This window comes from Oryx dammah, unplaced genomic scaffold, assembly GCF_014754425.2.
Source record: "Oryx dammah isolate SB20612 unplaced genomic scaffold, SCBI_Odam_1.1 HiC_scaffold_18, whole genome shotgun sequence".
Classification (NCBI taxonomy): Eukaryota; Metazoa; Chordata; class Mammalia; order Artiodactyla; family Bovidae; genus Oryx; species Oryx dammah.
In genome coordinates, this window is record NW_024070202.1 from 112,419,514 (window position 1) to 112,440,630 (window position 21,117).

General features: G+C 42.3%; 1 protein-coding gene and 1 long non-coding RNA gene across 2 annotated transcripts; both read left to right on the plus strand.

The window, feature by feature from the left end:
- Nucleotides 1-17,307: 17,307 nt before the first annotated feature.
- On the plus strand, nucleotides 17,308-18,335 carry GIMAP7 (GTPase, IMAP family member 7; the record flags this gene model as incomplete). The annotated part of the gene is given in 1 exon segment (XM_040259926.1): nucleotides 17,308-18,335. A coding segment is annotated over 1 exon segment (957 nt), but the record flags the coding sequence as incomplete, so codon positions are not given.
- A 124-nt stretch (nucleotides 18,336-18,459) lies between these two features.
- LOC120877941 lies at nucleotides 18,460-19,591 on the plus strand. The gene is made up of 2 exons (XR_005724425.1): nucleotides 18,460-18,722; nucleotides 18,860-19,591. It is a non-coding gene; the product is annotated as an uncharacterized LOC120877941 (long non-coding RNA).
- The last annotated feature ends 1,526 nt before the right edge of the window (nucleotides 19,592-21,117 follow it).

A 21,117-nucleotide genomic window follows, 5' to 3' on the forward strand; every position in this document is an offset into this window, starting at 1 on the left:
TGAGTTTATACACCCTTTTTGTGTTTTCTGTCTAGAGAAGATCCTTTAGCATTTGTTGGAGAGCTGGTTTGGTGGTGCTGAATTCTCTCAGCTTTTGCTTGTCTGTAAAGCTTTTGATTTCTCCTTCATATTTGAATGAGATCCTTGCTGGGTTCAGTAATCTGGGCTGTAGGTTTTTTTCTTTCATCACTCTAAGTATGTCCTGCCATTCCTTCCTGGCCTGAAGAGTTTCTATTGAAAGATCAGCTGTTATCCTTATGGGAATCCCCTTGTGTGTTATTTGTTGTTTTTCCCTTGCTGCTTTTAGTATTAGTTCTTTTATTTGATCTTTGTTAATTTGATTAATATGTGTCTTGGGGTGTTTCACCTTGGGTTTATCCTGTTTGGGACTCTCTAGGTTTCTTGGATTTGGGTGATTATTTCCTTCCCCATTTTAGGGAAGTTTTCAACTATTATCTCCTCAAGTATTTTCTCATAGTCTTTCTTTTTGTCTTCTTCTTCTGGGACTCCTATGATTCGAATGTTTGGGCATTTACCATTATCCTGGAGGTCTCTGAGATTGTCCTAGTTTCTTTTAATTCATTTTTCTTTTTTCCTCTCTGATTAATTTATTTCTACTATTCTATCTTCTACTTCACTAATCCTTTTTTCTGCCTCCATTATTCTACTATTTGTTCCCTCCAAAGTGTTTTTGATCTCATTTATTGCATTATTCATTATATATAGACTCTTTTTTATTTCTTCTAAGTCCTTGTTAAACCGTTCTTGCATCTTCTCAATCTTTGTCTCCAGGCTATTTATCTGTGATTCCATTTTGATTTCAACATTTTGGATCATTTTCACTATCATTATTCAGAATTCCTTATCAGGTAGATTCCCTATCTCTTCCTCTTTTGTTTGGTTTTGTGGGCATTTATCCTGTTCCTTTACCTGCTGGGTATTCCTCTGTCTCTTCATCTTGTTTATATTGCTGTGTTTGGGGTGGCCTTTCTGTATTCTGGCAGTTTGTGGATTTCTCTTTACTGTGGAGTTTCCTCACTGTGGGTGGGGTTGTATGGGTGGCTTGTCAAGGTTTCCTGGTTAGGGAAGCTTGTGTCAGTGTTCTGGTGGGTGGAGCTGGATTTCTTCTCTCTGGAGTGCAATGAAGTGTCCAGTAATGGGTGAGTCAATGGGATGTCAATGGGTTTGGAGTGACTTTGGGGAGGCTGTGTATTAAGGCTCAGAGCTATGTCCCTGTGTTGCTGGAGAATTTACATGGTATGTCTTGCTCTGGAATTTGTTGGCTCTTTTGTGGTGCTTGGTTTCATTGTAGGTATGGAGGCATTTGGTGAGCTCCTGTTGATTAATGTTCCCTGGAGTCAGGAGTTCTCTGGTGTTCTCAGGATTTAAGCCCCCTGCTTCTGGTTTTCAGTCTTATTTTTATGGTAGCCTCAAGATTTCTCCATCTATACAGCACCATTGATAAAACAACTAGGTTAAAGATGAAATGTTTCTCCACAGTGAGTGACACCCAGAAAGGTTCACAGAATTACATGGAGAAGAGAAGAGGGGAGGGAGTTAGAGGTGACCTGAATGAGATGAGGTGGAATCAAAAGAGGAGAGAGCAAGCTAGGCAGTAATCACTTCCTTATGTGTGCTCCACAGACGGGACTGCTCAGAGATGTTCACAGAGTTATACAGAGAAGAGAATAGGGAGGCAGAAGACAGAGGTGGCCAGGAGGAACCATCTGGAACACACAAAGAGATTCACAGAGTTGGGTAGAGAAGAGAAGAGGGAGGGAGGAGATAGAGCTGACCTGGTAGAGAAAAAGCAGAGTCCAAAGGGGAGAGAGCAGTCAAGCCAGTAATCTCGCTCCCAAATAAAAATGGGTACTGAAGATTGGGTTTAAAGGTACAAAATTGATAACAAATACCAAAAAGCAAAGATTAAAAATCTAGAGTAGAGGTTTGATTTTCAAAAATACAATATTTAAGAAAAGAAAGGGGAAAAAAAGTCACTAAAATTATAAAAATATATATATGAAGTTTGCTTTAAAAAATAAGATCTCTCTCTTTTTTGGCAAAGTACTAGTAGGTTATAAAAATGAAAATTAAAGGAGTATAGACGACTTAACAATTTTTTTACTTAAAAAAAAAGAATGATAGTAAAAATAGTAAAAATATATCTAAGACTTTCTCTGATGTTGTTGTGGGCAGTGCGGGGTCAGTTCATTTTTGGATAGTTCCTTGATCCGGCTTATATTTCTCAAGATCTATAGGCCCCTTCCTATGTAGTCGGTACTAACTTCAGGGTTTTAATCTATTGCACCTGTCACTTCCAAGGCAGTTCTCTCTGTTTTAGCTTCTTCTGTTTGCTGGTCCCTTCAGTGTCTGATTTCTGTCCTGGCACAAGGCGAGCGGTGGTGGACACTTCTTTTAGGTTCACTTGTTCAGTCGCACTGTGGGGAGGGAGAGATGCTGCAAACAAATAATACTGGTGTGTGCTCTCAGTGTCTCAGCCACACTGGGCCTGCCCCCACTCACGGCGCATGTGCTCTCCCTGCCCACACTGCTCAGGGTCTAGGTTGTTCTGCGGGGAACCATTCCAGGCCAGCCCTAGGCTGCATGCCCCTCCCAGGTCTAAGCCGCTCAGGTTCAGGTACTCAGGTAGTCCTCAGAGGCGCAGACTTGGCTGGGCCTGCGTTTTGTGCCTTTCCCAGGTCTGAGCAGCTCAGGTGATGAGGTGTTTGGCGAGCACAGTCACTGCGACCTATCATCTCCCCTGTCCCTGCTGCTCAGTTTTCTGGGTGTACAACTGGTGCACCTTCTCAGGCAGATGTTGACTGTCCAGAACCCCAAGAAGTCTTAGTTAGCAAAGAAGCCTGCTTGGAGTTTGGTAGATAATGCCTCTCTGGGACTGCGATTGTTCCTTTCCAGTTCTGGCTGCCTATCACCAGGGAGGGGGATGGTCTGGAGCCGGCTAGCTCTGTTCAGTCCTTTGTTCTGTGAGCAGGCCTGGCAGTGTCTTAGGTTAGGGCTTTTCGTGTGGTAGCTATCCCACAGTCTGGTTTGCTAGCTCAAGTTAGTTCCCTCAGATTGCCCTTGGGGGCATTCAGGCCCGATCCTTACTCTAAGCAATGCAGCCCGCGCCTCCCTGCCCAGCCCCCGCTTGCTGGCAGCGGGTGCAGGTGTCTGTGCTGCTTCTCTGCTGTTGGGCATGTAATCTGTGGGTTTTAATGATTTATTTATTTTTCCTCCCAGTTATGTTGCCCTCTATGGTTCCAAGGCTTGCCACAGACTCAGCAGTGAGAGTGTTTCCTGGTGTTTGGAAACTTCTCTCTTTTTAAGACTCCCTTCCCAGGACAGAGCTCCATCCCTACCTCTTTTGTTTCTCTTTTTGTCTTTTATATTTTTTCCTACTTCCTTTCGAAGAAAATGGGCTGCTTTTCTGGGTGCCTGATGTCCTCTGATAGCATTCAAAAGTTATTTTGTGGAATTTACTCAGCGTTTAAATGTTCTTTTGATGAGTTTCTGGGGGAGAAAGTGGTCTCCCCGTCCTATTCCTCCGCCATCTTAGGACCACCAATGGTGTCATTTTTGGTAGTTGCCCCAAGACCCTTTCTTCACTTGTTCCAATGTAGAAGGATGTTTCTTGTCCATAGTTGGAAACTATTGTTTTGCTGACATCTGTACTAGCTATTATCAGCACAGTAGTAGCTTTACACTCTATATGTCCGAGTTTTTTTGTCTATAGACAGATTTGTGGCTAAAGTTTATGATACCTATCACAGTAAGGTACAGATTTACTCTAATAAAATAAGGTGTGCCCTTATTTTTAGGAACATACACATTTGACTGTATGGTTGAGGTCCTGGGGATAATACAAAAGTATTGATCTTTTTTGCTGTTTAAATTTATGTGTAAAATATAATCTAATATGGCTTCCCAGATAGTTTTAGTGGTAAAGAATCCTCCTGCCAATGCAGGAGACCCAAGAGTCACAGGTTCAATCCCTGGGTTGGGAAGATCCCCTGGAGAAGGAAATGGCAACCCATTCCAGTTTTCTTGCCTGGAAAGTTCCATGGATGGAGGTGCCTGGTGGACTACAGTCCATGGGGCCACAAAGAGTCAGACATAACTGAGCAAATGAAAAGTGAAAGTGAAGTCGTTCAGTCGGGTCTGACTCTTTGCGACCTTATAGACTGTAGCCTGCCAGGCTCCTCTGTCCATGGGATTTTCCAGGCAAGAATACTGGAGTGGGTTGCCATTTCCTTCTCCAGGCGATCTTCCCACCCCAGGGATCAAACTCGGGTCTCCCACGTTTTGGGCAGACTCTTTACTGTCTGAGCCACCAGGGAATCCTTTTCTGTTAAGGGAGGTTTGGAAAATGCCATTTGACCTTTGATTCCTGCTGCATTTCTTCACCCCAGCATTAGGGAGCTCTGTGCTTTGGATGAAAACTTGCAAATTGATGCTCTTTTTTTTTTTTAATTGAAACTTTGCAAATTGACTCTGTTCTTTTTTTTCTTTTCCTCATCCAAAATGTACTTATTTAAATTATTCATCACAAGGGCTCAACCAGAAACTAAAACTAAAAAATAGAAACAAAACAAAGATGACACAAGTACCGACTCAGGTCCTTGGACACTTTAATCAACAGAAACTGGTAAGAAGTCAGATGAGAAATCCAGGCACATATTTACTTGGGGGGGGGCAGTGATAAGAGAAAACAGGTGCCCTGGCTCACTCTCTGAGGAGGACAGGCTGGTTCCTAAAAGGAGTGAGGGTGGGGGCAGATCAGTGGGTTGACCGTATGGGCAGCTTAGGTGGTCTGCCCACCTTCTTGGTGGTGCTGGGCACAGTGATCATGAGCAGTACTTTACTCAGAAGTGTATCTTATTTGTTCATAATTGCCCAACTTTGACTGTACATGCATGCAGTTATTTTTATTTATTTATTTGGCTGCATCAGGTCTTAGTTGCATAATGCAATGTAGTATGTTAGTTGCTCTGCTGCTGCTGCTGCTGCTAAGTTGCTTCAGTCGTGTCCAACTCTGTGCGACCCCATAGAAGGCAGCCCACCAGGCTCCCCCGTCCCTGGGATTCTCCAGGCAAGAACACTGGAGTGGGTTGCCATTTCCTTTTCCAATGCATGAAAGTGGAAAGTGAAAATTGAAAGTGAAGTAGCTCAGTCGTGTGGGACTCTTAGTGACCCCATGGACTGCAGCCCACCAGGCTCCTCCGTCCATGGGATTTTCCAGGCAAGAGTACTGGAGTGGGTCGCCATTTCCCTCTCCAGGAGATCTTCCTGACTCAGGGATAGAACCCACGTCTCCTGCATTGTAGGTGGATTCTTTACTGTCTGAGCCACCAGGGAAACCCCTAAGCATGTGGGATTCTAATTGTGGTGGGTGGGCTTAGTTGCCCTGAGGCATGTGGGATCTTAGCTCCCCAACCAGCAATTGAACCCATGTCCCCTGCATTTCAAGGTAGATTCTTAACCAGTGGACCACCAGGGAAGTCTCTGTCCTTTCATTCATTTTTTGTTTTCCAAAACAAGTGTTTTATTTGCTCAAAATCCTGTGGGTCAGAAATTTGAACAGGGCTTGACTGGATGGTTCTTCTGCTTCATGTTGGCATCAGCTGAAGTCTCTCATGAGGTTGAAGTAAGATGGCGACTGAGATTGGAGTATCCCTGATGGCTTCTGTCCTTTCATTCTTGAAGGATGTTTTCTCTGGTTATAGAATTCTGGGTTGACAGTTTTTTGTTTCAACACTTGGAAAATATTGTGTCACTTCCTTCTGGCCTCCATGATTTGTGATGAATAGTCTGGAAATGGTTCTGAACCACCATAGAGGCAGAACATGACATGTCTCTCAAGCATCTGCCATTTCTGTCTCCCTGTCTAAAGAACAGCAGGATCCAGGTGCTACTCCCCATCCCACTATGTAAGTAGAGTTGGGGGTAAAAGTCTCCTGTTGTTTCTGAGTTTGGCCTTGCACATTAGCTACTTCATGATCAGTTTACTTGAATGTCACTCAGCTCTGTAGTGAATCTCAGCTTGATTTGGTTTTGGTCAGCAGCTGACCCCCAGGATCCATGTCCTTTCTAGGTGATTGATACCACCACCATGCCATTCTCAGCAGAGACTAATGTGGAGGCAGCCTGCATTCCCCTTTAGTGTTCTGCTGACCCACACATATGTAAGACATGCCATTTCATCTCCCTGAATGGCAACAAGATGTCATTGTTGTATGTTTCCCAGGGCTGTCATAACAAAGTAGCACAAATAAAGTGGTTTATAATAACAGATAATAAATCATTTTTATAATAATTTATTCTCTCACATGTCTGGGGGCCAGAAGTCCAAAATAAAGGTGTTGGCAGGGCCATGCTCCTCCTGAAGGCTGTCAGGGAGGATCCTTCTGAGAGGGTAACAGGCAGGAAGGCTAGGGGTCCTTCCAAAGGTAGGGAATAGACTGCAAGTGTCAGACGTTTTCCCCCTCTCTCTTAAGAGGCAGGAGGAAACAAACCACAAGTGTCAGATTTTTATTCCTTCTCTATTAATTAAAAGGAGTTTTAATTTTAACAAAATTAAAAAGAGTTTTCTTTTAAAATTCTGTGTTGCCCTGATGACACCTGGTTCCCCCTGAACTTTTCTCAAACCTTGAGCTAACCAATGCATTTTTCTTGTGGAAATGTTTTTCTTAAGTTGTGTTAATGAACTATGTATTTACCTTAAAATTTGCCTTTCTTCAAGATTTATGTCAATTGTTTCATGGCCCAGGATGACTCATCTGGTGCCAATGCTATCTCAAAATACATGTTATGGGTAAGGGGTCTGGTGCAACTCTCTCAGTTTTGAGGCATTTCCTTTCTCTAATTAGCATCTTGCTAATAGGTATATATTCAAAAGCAGAGACATTACTTTGCCGACTAAGGTCGGTCTAGTCAAGGCTATGGTTTTTCCAATGGTCATGTATGGATGTGAGAGTTGGACTGTGAAGAAGGCTAAGTGCCGAAGAATTGATGCTTTTGAACTGTGGTGTTGGAGAAGACTCTTGAGAGTCCCTTGGACTGCAAGGAGATCCACCTAGTCCATTCTAAAGGAGATCAGCCCTGGGATTTCTTTGGAAGGAATGATGCTAAAGCTGAAACTCCAGTACTTTGGCCACCACCTCATGCGAAGAGTTGACTCATTGGAAAAGACTTTGATGCTGGGAGGGATTGGGGGCAGGAGGAGAAGGGGACGACCGAGGATGAGATGGCTGGATGGCATCACTGACTCGATGGGCATGAATCTGAGTGAACTCCGGGAGTTGGTGATGGGCAGGGAGGCCTGGCGTGCTGCGATTCATGGGGTAGCGAAGAGTCGGACACAACGGAGCGACTGAACTGAACTGAATACGTATACAACTCCTTACTATAAACTAGCAAGGGGGCACTCTTTCTTCCCCCTTCTGATGTCTATGTCAGAAGCTCTCTCTATCTCTTTTATACTTTAATAAAATTTTATCACACAAAAGCTCTGACCAAGTGACCAAGCTTCGTCACTGGCCCTGGATCGAATTCTCCTCTAGAGGCCAAGAATCCTGGTGTCATTCACGGCTCATAGTGACAAACTTCCTTGCCTCTTTTAGCTTCTAGTGGCCCCAGGCAGCCTTACTTCAACCTCTACTTCTGCCTTCATATGACTGTCTTCCCAATGCATGTGTCTATGTCCAATATCTCCCTTCTAATGAGGATGCCAATTGTATGGATTAAGGCTCATCTCAGTGGCTTTACCTTAACAATCAAATCTACAAAGACCTTATTTCCAAGCAGGTCACATTTGTAGGGTTAGGGCTTCAGTATCTTTTGGAAGGGAACACAATTCAAACCATAAGAGAGAAGAAAGGCTTAAAAAGTGAAGCTGAATACAAATGTTAATAGAGTACAAGAAACTAAAAGCTAAAACCTTCCCAAGGACACTCTCATGAGCTCACTGTCATTTCTGGACATTCATGTAAATATAATTATATCTTTATGTATCTTTTCCCTGGTTTCTTTCACCTAGTATAATGCTGTCAAGGTTCATTCACATTGTAGCATGTAGCCAGACTCCATTCTTTTTATGGTTAAATACTATTCCATTGTATGAATATACCCATTCATCTGTTGATGTGCATTTGGGTTGTTTCCACTTTTTTGGGGGCTATTATGAATAATGCTGCTTAACCATTCATGTAGAATTTTTGGTATGAACATGTCTTGGCAGTTCTCTTGAATGGACACTGAAGAAGTGGAATTACTGCATCATGGGGTAATCTACGTTTTAAGTTTTTGAAGCAACACCAAAGTGCTTTCCACAGCAGCTGGGCCATGTTTTATCCTCCCCAGCAGGGTATAAAGATTAAATTTATCCACATACTTATCAGTATTTGTCATTTGTTCTTTTTAAAAGATTATAACCGTCCCACTGAGTATAAAGTGGTATCTTACTTGGTGTAGATTTGCATTTCCCAGTACCAGACCACCTCACCTGCCTCTTGAGAAACCTATATGCAGGTCAGGAAGCAACAGTTAGAACTGGACATGGAACAACAGACTGGTTCCAAATAGGAAAAGGAGTACGTCAAGGTTGTATATTGTCACCCTGCTTATTTAACATATACAGAGTACATTGTGGCTTCCTTGGTGGCTCAGAGGTTAAAACGTCTGCTTGCAATGCAGGAGACCTGGGTTCGATCCCTGGGTTGGGAAGATTCCCCTGGAGAAGGAAATGGCAACCCACTCCAGTATAAAACGCTGGGCTGGAAGAAACACAAACTGGAATCAAGATTGCCGGGAGAAATATCAATAACCTCAGATATGCAGATGATACCACCCTTATGGCAGAAAGTGAAGAGGAACTAAAAAGCCTCTTGATGAAAGAAGCTACCAAGCTCCTCCATGGGATTTTTCAGGCAAGAGTACTGGAGTGGGTTGCCTTCTCCAGAGGAGCTTCCCGATGCAGGGATCGAACCCCAGTCTCCTGCATTGTAGGCAGACACTTTACCGTCTGAGCTATCAGGCAAAAGTGAAGCACCCACCAAATTATGGGACAACATTTTTGTCTTTTTAAAAACAAAAAACGCTTTTTTCACTGGCCCCACCCAATCTGCTTCTTGGCTCTGAGGTCTCAGAGATGCAGCAGTTAGAGCAAACATCGGGGCTCAAACAGCTTCTCTGGAGGAAACCAGACAGCTCATCAAGCCCTTAAATCAGGTGAGCCTGGCTGAGAACAGATCCCAGGGAGACAGAGCTGCTGGGACAGTAGGGTAGGGGAGTCTGGGGAGGGTGTGGATTCTGGCCTGAGAAGGGACCAGGTGCTGTGCAAACAAGTCAGGAGGATGCTGCTAGAGCCGGGGAGGTGGCAGTAGGGAGGGGAGTAAGGATGTCTGTTAACATATTGTCCATGCATCTCATTTTAACAAGACAACATTTTGCTGAATACTGCACCTTCCATCCAGTTGTTGTTGGGATAGACATTGAGTACATTGATAACCCAGACGTTTCTTTTAATAGGAAATGTGTCCCCAAGGTCTTAAGAGTTGGAAGGCAATTTAGAGATCACTCAGTCTAAATCTTTTTTTTAAATTTAATTGTTATTTTATATTGCAGTACAGCTGTTGTTTAGTCATTAAGTTGTGTCTAACTCTTTACGACCCCATGGACTATAGTCCGCCAGGCTTCTCTGTTCATGGGATTTCCCAGGCAAGAATACTGGAGTGTGTTGCTGTTTTCTCTAAGGGATCTTCCTGACCCAGGGATCAAACCCAGGTCTCCAGCATTGCAGGCAGATTCTTTACTGTTGAGCCACCAGGGAAGCTCACATTGCAGTATGTGTAAATCAACTAAATTTTTGGCAGGAAACGAGCATTTGAAGACTGCAGTCTAGCACTAAGGGTACTCATTTCTACTGGGCTTATCATTGTTTTGATGTCTTTCCAATGGACTTCAAAACTATACAAACACACACACACAATGAAGAATAGGATTCCTGAAATGTTTTTGCAGATATTTTGGGGCAAAGGTTGAGGGGAGTTAAAGTATATCCCACTGGAGACGGACGGAGAAATGACTGTTTTATCAAGTCTCTTGGAACAATTTTTTGTGTGGTTCATTCATCACAGAAAATATAATTAGTGTTGTTTGTTTTGTTTGCTTTTCATTTTTACTAGGATTTTAAATATAATTTTTGCTGTATGATTATATAAACTATTTATATGGTTTTAAGATCAAATCAATGAAATATACATATATCCAAACAAGTCTGATTCCCAGTTTCTGTCCCTGTCTTCTCCCTCCTCTTTTTCCCATACCCATATAAGTAACTTTTTTGTTTGTTTAGCTTTCAGATTATTCGGCCGTTGTTTTTACAGATGAATAAAAAATATATGTATTACATTTTTTATATGTAGATCACATTCCTCCTTGTTAGAGAAATGCTAGTAAACTGTACATTATTTTCTTCTTTGCTTTTTCTGCTTAATGCTATATCCTGGAGATGTCTCCATACTAAGATATAAAAATATACCTCATTTTTTCTACAGTTGACCAGTGCTTCACTGTGTGAATATACCTTAGTTAATTCAACTCAGTCCCTACCCTAATGATGGGCATTTGATAGGTTTTTGGTATTCTGAGATTCAAATAGTGGCACAGTTAACAGACTTCTGTGGGCTTCCCAGGTGGCCCAATGGTAAAGAATCTGCCTCCCAATGCAGGAGACACAGGAGACGTGGGTTCAATCCCTGGGTCATGAAGATCCCTTGGAAATGGCAGCCCACTTCAGTATTCTTGCTGGGAAAATCCCATGGAGAGAGGAGCCTGGGAGGCCACAGTCCGTAGGGTCACAAAGAGTTGACCATGACTGAGCACACACACACACACACACATACACACACACAACTTTCTGCATAATTTTCTTCCATATTCTTGTTGAGTACCTTTGGAATAAATCCTAAAATTGAGATTGATAATAAAAGGGTAAGTGCGTATGAAAATACACATATACAAGACCTTGCTAACTTCTCCTCTAGTTGTTTTAGACTGTTCTTTCATTCCCAACAGCCGTGCAGGAGAAGATCTGTTTCCCCTACATCTTTTATTTATTTAAAAAAATGTATTTATCTATTTGGCTGCATTGCATCTTAGTTGCAGCATGCAAGATCTTCCTTGCCACATGTGGGATCTTTCACTGTGACAAATGGACTCTGCAGTTGTGGAGGGATTAGTTGCCCCATGGCATGTAGTATCTTAGTTCCCTGACCAGGGATTGAACCCACATCCCCTGCATTGCAAGGTGGATTCTTAACCACTGGGTCACCAGGGAGTCCCTCCCTTATACCTTTATCAACAGATTATGCCAACTAATTTCTGGGATTTTTCAAACCTGTAGGTGAGAAATATTATTCTAGTGCAATATTAAATAATTTTAGTTTTTCTATGTTTTGATATGTTTTTCTCTATTACGAGTGGATGTTGGTATCTTTTTATATATTCAAGGGATATTTACATTTTAATTTGAACTGTTTATTCTTATCTCTTACTCCATTTTCTATCAAGTCGTTGGTCCTTTGTTTCTCTACTTTTAGATATTGTTTGCTAAAATATTTTTATTGAAGTATAGTTGATTTACTATAATTATAGCCAAGCAATTCAGTTTTATACATATGTGTGTTTGTGTGCATGCTCAGTCACTTCAATCATAGCCAACTCTCTGTGACCCCATGAACTGTAACCCTCCCCTGTCCATGGAATTCTCCAGGCAAGAATACTGGAGTAGGTCGCCATGCCTTCCTCAAGGTGATCTTCCTAACCCAGGGATCAAACCTGCGTCTCCTGTGTCCCCTGCATTGCAGGCAGATTCTTTACTACTAAGTCACTGGTGAAGCCTATATATATCTCCATTATAGGTTAATACAAGATATTGAATATAGTTCCTTTTTACTATACAGTAAATTCCTGTTGCTTATGTATGTTATATATAGTGGCATGTATATGCAATGTATATGTATATGTAACATATCACTATATATAACAAAAGGTCAGCTTTCATTCTAATACCAAATAAGGGTAATGCCAAAGAATGTTCAAACTACTACACAATTGCATTCATTTCACATGCTAGCAAGGTAATGCTCTCAAGCCTCCAAGCTAGGCCTGAACCAAGAACTTCCAGATGTACAAGCTGAATTTAGAAAAGGCAGAGGAACCAGAGACCAAATTGCCAATATCCACTGGATCAAAGAAGAAGCAAGAGGGTTCCAGAAAAACATCTACTTCTGTTTCATTGACTATGCTAAAGCTTTTGATGGTGTGGATCACAACAAACTGTGGAAAATTCTTCAAGAGATAGGAATACCAGACTAATTTACCTACCTTCTTAGAAACCTGTATGCAGGTCAAGAAGCAACAGTTAGAACCATACATGTAAACAGACTGGTTCAAAATTGAGAAAGGAGTATGTCAAGGCTATATATTGTCACCCTGCTCATTTAACTTATATGCAGAGTACATCACACAAAATGCCAGGCTGGATGAAGCACAAGCTGGAATCAAGATTGTTGGGAGAAATATATGCAGATGAAAACACCCTTATGGCAGAAAGTGAAGAGTCTCTTGATGAAGGTGAAAGAGGAGAGTGAAAAAGCTGGCTTAAAACTCAACATTCAAAAAATGAAGATAATGGCATCCAGTCCCATTACTTTATGGCAAATAGATGGGGAAACAATGGAAACAGTGACAGACATTATTTTCTTGGGCGCCAAAATCACTGCAGATGGTGACTGCAGTCATGAAATTAAAAGATGCTTGCTCCTTGGAAGAAAAGCTATGAGCAACTTAGATAGCATATTAAAAAGCAGAGTTATTACTTTGCTGACAAAGGTCTGTATAGTCAAAGCTATGTTTTTTCCAGTAATCATGTATGGACGTGAGAATTGGACCATAAAGAAGGGTGAGCACCAAAGAATTGATGCTTTTGAGCTGTGGTGTTGGAGAAAACTCTTGAGAGTCCCTTGGACTGCAAAGAAGTCAAACCAGTCAATCCCGAAGGAAATCAACCCTGAATATGCACTGGAAGGACTGATGCTGAAGCTGAAGCTCCAATACTTTGGCCACCTGATGGGAAGAGCTGACTCATTGGAAAACACCCTGATGCTGGGAAAGATAGAAGGCAGGAAGAGAAGGGGACAACAGAGGTCGAGATAGTTGAATGACATCACGGACTCAATGGACATGAGTTTGAGCAAGCTTTGGGGGATGGTGAAGGACAGGGAACTCTGGCATGCTGCAGTCCCTGGGGCCAGAAAGAATCTGACAGGACTGAAGGACTGAACAGCTACTATGTATCCATAAACCCCATACACCTAATTTATCCCTCTTTCCTGATTTTCCCCTTTGGTAATCTAAGTTTGTTTTCTGTGTCAGTTAGTCTGTTTCTGTTTTGTAAGTAAGTTTATTTTATTTATTTATGATTCCACATACAAATGATATCATGTAATATTTGTTTTTCGCTAACTTCCCTCAATATGATAACACCTCAGTTCATATATGTAGTTGCAAATGGCATTATTTCCTTTTGTTTTATGGCTGAGTAAAATCCCATTGTATATATGAACTGCATCTTCTTTATACATTCATCTGTCAATGGACATTTATTTAGTTTCTTTCTGTGTCTTGGCTATTATAACATAACTGCTATAAAGCTGAAACTCCAATACTTTGGCCACCTCATGCGAAGAGTTGACTCATTGGAAAAGACTCTGATGCTGGGAGGGATTGGAGACAGGAGGAGAAGGGGACAACAGAGGATGAGATGGCTGGATGGCATCACTGACTCGATGGACATGAGTCTGAGTGAACTCCGGGAATTGGTGATGGACAGGTACTGGGGTCCAGCCCCGGTTGGATCCAGGGTATCCTCAGGGGGATGGCATCAGCGACCTAGACGGATAATTTATTTAGAGATATAGAAAGAGATAAAGAAGGAATATAGCAGTTAGGAAAATAGAGGAGAGAAAGAGGCTTATGTTCCTTGGTTTACACAGAAAATCAATAAAGTCTCAAGACAAGAGACTTGCACTGTTTTGTAGGCCGCAGGTGCCCTCCCGGTCTCCCAAGGGAGTGAAGATGCAGGGTGCCTTCCCGTTCAGGTCTTAGAAGCCCAGGCAAATAAGTAAACATGGGGGACCCCTGTGCTCCAGATGGGAATTAGCCTGAAAAGGAGAGTAAGAAAGAAAAGACGACACGGGGAAACCAGGCTTTCATGAAACTGGTCTTGGTCCTGGTCCATCTCTTTATTTTTCAGGGAAACTTTTATACTTTAAGTTGTACATAGAGATATATGTAAGAAACAGAGTCACACAGGGTCAGCTGCTCTGACCCTTATCTAAAGACAGAGTGTTCTTTGCATACCTTTGTTCTTGCAAGGGTCTTACGTTTGTTTACAATATCTTCTGGTCTGGAGACCAATTAACATTTTATGACCCCATCTTTCTTTCTATTGATAAAGGTTAATCAATCAGAAAACTTGTTTTCCATTAAGATCTACTTAGTCTTAAGATAGTGATAAAGTTACATTCTTACATAGCAAGGATACAACAGTTTATAACAAAGAAAGAGGAGTACAGAGATTTATAACAAAGAGAAAATTCATTAAATCAAAAGTCTAGTATTGCTAACATCAAAACTACTATATTTCTTTTTCTACATTCCAATTACATTCATTAACATACTCCCAGGTGCCTAAGGATATGGAGGCCTGGTGGTAATCATTAACTCAGCAATGAAACCCTTCACCAACATGATTTTTATCTTTAGAAAAACCCTATGCTAACTAAGACTTTCAAAATACTCCAAACTCTCTGTGCTGTTTATGGTTGAGAGGTTGTAAACAATCATGTGCATAGTAGCAAGAGAGTGTGGATAATCCTGTCACACAAGCTAGTCTGCCAGCAGAGAGGTTTGACTTGAGACACTCCTTTTATACGCAGGAGACTATTGACTGGAGCTCTAAGTTAATTTCCCAGAGAAAGGTGGTCAGGGATAGCCCCTGTTAAAGTCAGAAGAGTGTAGTATAACAGACAGGTTTTGGTTTTGGGGGTAGATGCTCGAGCAGATCTAAGGGACATCTTGAGTCTTGATCCACCTTACCCGCATGACCTTGTCATGGGTGGGGTCGGGGCGTCCCTTGAGTCCTGGCCTGCCTTTGCCTGTCAGGGCTCTTCCTCATGACCTTTGCCATGGGTGGGATCTCCCATGCTGGCTCCCGGCAAGTAGGGAGGCCTGGTGTGCTGCAATTCATGGGGTCACAAAGAGTCAGACACGACTGAGTGATTGAACTGAACTGAACTGAACTGATTAACATGGAGGAGAAGGAAATGGCAACCCACTCTGGTATTCTTGCCTGGAGAATGCCAGATACAGAGGAGCCTGGTGGGCTGCTGTCTATGGGGTCACACAGAGTCGGACACGACTGAAGCAACTTAGCAGTAGCAGCAGCTATGAACATAGAGGTGCATGCATCTTTTCAAATTAGAATTTTGTCTGGATATATGTCCAGGAGTAGCATTGTTGGATCATATGGCAACTTTATTTTTAATTTTTTGAGGATCTTCCACGCTGTTCTCCACAGAGGTTCTACCAATCACGTTCCCACCAACAGTGTAGGAGGGTTCCCTTTTCTCCACACTCTCTCCAGCATTTATTATAGATTTTTTGATCATGGCCATCAAATCATCACTGTGAGGTGATACATCATTATAGTTTTCATTTGCATTTCTTGAATAGTTAGTGATACTGAGCATCTTTTCATGTGCTTATTGGCCATCTGTACAGATATTCTTTGTATACAAGTGAAATGACCCCTCTTTTATATAAGTAGGAAAAAAATTTTCCCCTAGTTTGACAATTATGTTTTAATTTGTATATGGTGGCATTATTCTCCCACATTATCATTTTGATTTTTATATAATCAAATTTAGGAGTCTCTTTCCTTGTGGCGTTTAGTAGCTAAGTTGTCTGACTCTTTTGTGACCTCATGGACTGTAGCCCACCAGGATCCTCTGTCCATTGGGGTTCCCAGGCAAGAATATTGAAGTGAGTTGCCATTTCCTTCTCCAGGGGATATTCCTGACCCAGGGATTGAACCCCAGGTCTCCTGCATTGCTGGCAGAATCTTCACCGACTGAATCAACAGGGAAGCCTGTCTCTTTCCTTCTCTATTTCAAATTTTAGAAATATTTTCCTGACCTCTAGGTTACAAAGATTTATCCATGTTTCTTCTATTATTTATACAGAATTTTCAACATTGGAAATTCTAACCTATTTGGAGTCTGAAAGGCATCAGGAAATGGATGCAGTTTTATCTTTTTGTATATGATTGTCTCCATGTTGCTTATTAGTCTATCTTTCTTCCTCTTGATGTGAGATACTACCTTACTGAATATAAATGTTGCATAATGTAAATGAATTGAATATAAATAAATATAATGTGGTTAATTTGGTCTATTTCCAAATTTTCTGTTTTTGTTTTGCTGTTCGCTCTATTCAGGAACCAACATCATACTGCTTTAATTATAGAAACTGTGATGGTAAGTCATAAGGGGCTTTCCCTCCCTGGGTCCCCATGCACACTTCATTCAGACAGACACCAACTATAACAGGCCTAGCCTATTCAGCCATTGGTCAGGCATCCGAGTGGGCCCCTCCTCCCAAGCACGTGAGCAACTGTTAACCAGCAACCAGTTAACAGCCTCCTTCTGCCATTGGTGAGGTCACTGAAAGTCCCTTCCCCCTCTCTATTGTGTATAAAAGGACCCTGAATCCTGACCGAGATGAGAGGGTTCTTAGAGACGCTAGACTGCCATTCATTCGGCCTGCTGGCCTTCTGATTAAAGTCATCATTCCTTGCTCCAACAACTCGTATCCGGATTTATTGGCCTGTTGTGCAGCGAGCAGAACAGCTTGGGCTTGGTAACAGACCTGACACTCCTTTGTGGGGATACTGGAACTACTTTGCTGTTTTATCCACAGCAATTAAACTATTTAATTTTTCTGTTTCTTTTGCGAACAATGTGGATAACAGAATATTACAAATTTCAGGGAGGCTGCTGCTGCTGCTGCTAAGTCGCTTCAGTCATATCCGACTCTGTGCGACCCCATAGACAGCAGCCCACCAGGCTCCCCCATCCCCGGGATTCTCCAGGCAAGAACACTGGAGTGGGGTGCCATTGCCTTCTCTGTTCAGGGAGGCAAAAGAAGTTAAAAAAAAAGACTTGAGAATGGTTCCTACTTACCTAAATTGACTCTTTTCCCCTCTCCTTCCTTTTCTTAAGGTGGAGTCTGGGTACCCCAGAGCCTCTTGATGTAAACATTGTTGCCACCCCTAACAACGCTCTGAGGATCGTGCTGGTAGGGAAGACCGGATGTGGGAAAAGTGCGACTGCAAACACTATCCTTGGGGGGAAAGTATTCAACTCTAGGGTTGCTGCCCAAGCTGTTACCAAAACTTGTCAGAAAGCATCCCGGGAATGGAAGGGGAGAGAGCTTCTTGTTGTTGACACCACAGGCCTCTTCGACACCAAGGAGAGCCTGAACACCACCTGCAGGGAAATCAGCCGATGTGTCCTCGCCTCCTGTCCCAGGCCTCACGCCATCGTCTTGGTCCTGCAGCTGGGCCGCCACACACAGGAAGAGCAGCAAACCGTGGAGTTGGTCAAGGCTTTGTTTGGGGAAGCAGCTGTGAAGTATATGATCATCTTATTCACTCGCAAAGAGGAGCTGGGGGACCAGAGCCTGAGCAATTTTCTGGAGGGTTCGGATGGAAACCTATGAATCCTCCTGCAGGAGTGTGGAGACCGCTGCTGTGCTTTTGATAACAGCAAAAACACAGAGCAGGCTGAGAAGGAAGCTCAGGTGCAGGAGCTGGTGGAGGTGATAGACAAGATGGTGCAGAACAACCAAGGAGCTTACTTTTCTGACCCCATTTACAAGGACATAGACCAAAAGCTGAGACAACAGGAGGAATACTTGATGAAAAACTATGCTGATAAATTTAACATGCAAATTGAACAAGTAGAGGTGGAATGTGCCCATAAATCACCAGAAGAAAAGATGAAAAAAATAAAATCGGTAACAGACAAGTATAATGAACAAATGAAAAATGTAAGGGAAGAAGCTGAGAAGAGTATATTGCAAGCCGTTTTCGACAAGATTAAAAACATGCTTACAAAAATATGGCAAATGTTGTGGAAGTAATGTACTGTAATTTTATTTTTACTTCTCAATTTACTATAGCTTGTTAATATGAAAGTAAAAGTGAAGTCACTCAGTCGTGTCCATCTCTTTTCAACCCTATGGATTGTAGCCTGCCAGGCTCCTCCATCCATGGGATTTTCCAGGCAGAAATACTGGAGTGGGTTGCCCTTTCCTTCTCCAGGGGATCTTCCCAACCCAGGGATGGAACTTGGGTCTCCCACATTGCAGGCAGACTCTTCACCATCTGAGGCACCAGGGAATCCCTTTCTTGTTAATATGATACTTTGTGTTTTCCTAAAATGGTTAAAACCATATCTTATTTCTGATTTCTTCTTACAGTCTAACCTTACTCTCTCCATTGAGTTATGGGTCTATGTCCCCTACCTTGAAATTGAATGGACTTTGTGACTGCTTTGAGAAATAGTGGGTGGCTGAAGCAACACCATGTGACTTCTAAGGTTCAAGGAGATCCAACCAGTCCATTCTAAAGGAGATCAGTCCTGGGTGTTCTTTGGAAGGAATGATGCTAAAGCTGAAACTCAAGTACTTTGGCCACCTAATGTGAAGAGTTGACACATTGGAAAAGACTTCTAAGGTTAGATAGGTTAAAATGCCTCCTTGCTCTCCTGTGGTGGTTACCCTTGGAATTTGCCCACCATCTTGTGAGGAAGCCCAAGTAGAAGCCAAGTAACCCCCAGGAAGAGGACCTGAAGTCACTGGCCCACTCCCTGGCTGATATTTCATCTGCCAGCCAGAACCACTTGCTGGCCATGCAAGTGGCAACACAGAGTGAATTCTCTAGCTGCCAACTGATGAAACTGCAAACAGCAAAGATGAGCCATTCCCACGGGGCCCTACCCAAACTGCAAATTCATGAGAAGAATAAATGATTGCTGTTGTTTTAAACCATTAAGTTTGGGGATGGTTTGTTAAGGAGTGAGCGTCAATCACAATTAAATGTCTCTGTAGCTCATTGCCCAGTACTCCTGGCTCCCACCTGTCCTCACACACAATGCCAATGAATTTAAGAGGTTGTGAAATTTACATAACCAGGTAATGATTCATTTTGTAGAGTTCAGAGATTCAACTTAGGAAAATTCAAATAAGAAACTCTGCATACATTAAGTGTAGGCCCCACTGGTGTGTTATTTCAATCCACACCTATGAGAACTTTGTTAAGAGAACCACGCCAATGCAGCATGGGCTTCTCTGGCACCATTATTCTGTGGTTGGTGGAGATGTGGAAGTAAATTCTCTTAGTGTTTTTCTCTCTCCTTTTTTAAGGTACCATCCTAACTTAAAGTGTTCCTGACTGTAACTTAAAAAATTTCTTCTGTGCCAAATATTTTTCATTTGCTTCTGCACACCCACACTTCAACCCTCTTCACTGTAACTTCTTGCATGGGAGGCTGATCTACATGGACAGCATCAATGGGATCTCTTGCTCTCTGACCTCTGCTTGGTTTCTGCCAAACCCTTTTGGCAGAGATCTCCAAGCAGGAGATCTCTTGAGGGCAGAAAAGCAAGGTCAGGGTATCTGTTCTCCATTCTCCCTACCTGCAGGTCATCTCTGACTAGTTGCCAAAAGTCATAGCTCCTCTCCTGTAGGCCTTACTACCCAACTCTCTGCATTCCAGCTTTGTTCACCTCTTAGGGTATGTATGTTTTTTCTTCACTGTTACTAGCTCTCTCCCTTGTCATTTGTAAACCTTGTAGCCACAGCTTGTAGGCAGCCCCTTCACTAGCATCTCCTCCAAGTACTTCATTATACTAGGTCATCTCTTTTCTGCTAGAATCCTGACAGATACATCTTATGATGTGTGTGTGTGTGTGAAAGTCACTTAGTCATGTCCAACTCTTTGCAACCTCATGGCCTGTACAATCCATGGAATTCTCCAGGCCAGAATACTAGAGTGGGTAGCCTTTCCCTTCTCCAGGGGATCTTCCCAACCCAGGGACTGAACCCAGGTCTCCTGTGTTGCAGGTGGATTCTTTACCAGCTGAGCCTATGATACCGACTTTCTTTTTCTATTTCAAGGCATTTCCTGATTATTGTTTCATTTTTTTTTTCATCCCCTGACAGGAGGAAAGTCTCACCTGACTATTGAAATCTCTGGGAAAAGTTTACCCACATACACTGTGACATTGGCAGTGAGCAGATAAAAGTTTCTGACCTGCTAAAATAATTGCAAGGATTCAAAAATAGAGGGATGACTTTACAGTATTTATAATTATGGCAGATAACTCAAACTCAAATTGCAAAATTTCAGTGATAGAGGGATGATTTTATATTATAAATAATTATGGCAGATAACTCAAACTCAAATATCTGGAATTTTTACAGTTGTCCTTTGTTTTGTCTCTGAAAGGGACTGAGGGTATCTATTGCTTTGGTGAAATTTAGGGAGAAAGTGATTGGAGATTAAACCTGGAGGAAATAACATCTCAAATACATGCTTTTTCTAAGGTTCATAATAAATATTATAAATGGAGTAAAGGCAACATGGAAGGGAAGCCCATTGTGAGAAAACATTCATAGCATATGTGAAATAACACTGCAGGCCCCAACTGCTATTTGCTATAACACAATTCTTACAGTTAGTTCCTTGTGAATGATTCATTCAGTCAGTTCAGTTCAGTCACTCAGTCGTGTCCAACTCTTTGTGACCTCGTGAACAGCAGTACAGCAGGGCTCCCTGTCCATCAAAAACTCCCAGAGTCCACCTAAATCCATGTCCATTGAGTCGGTGATGCCATCCAACCATCTCATCCTCTGTCGTCCCCTTCTCTTCCTGCCTTCAATCTTTCCCAGCATCAGGGTCTTTTCAAATGAGTCAGTTCTTTGCATCAGAT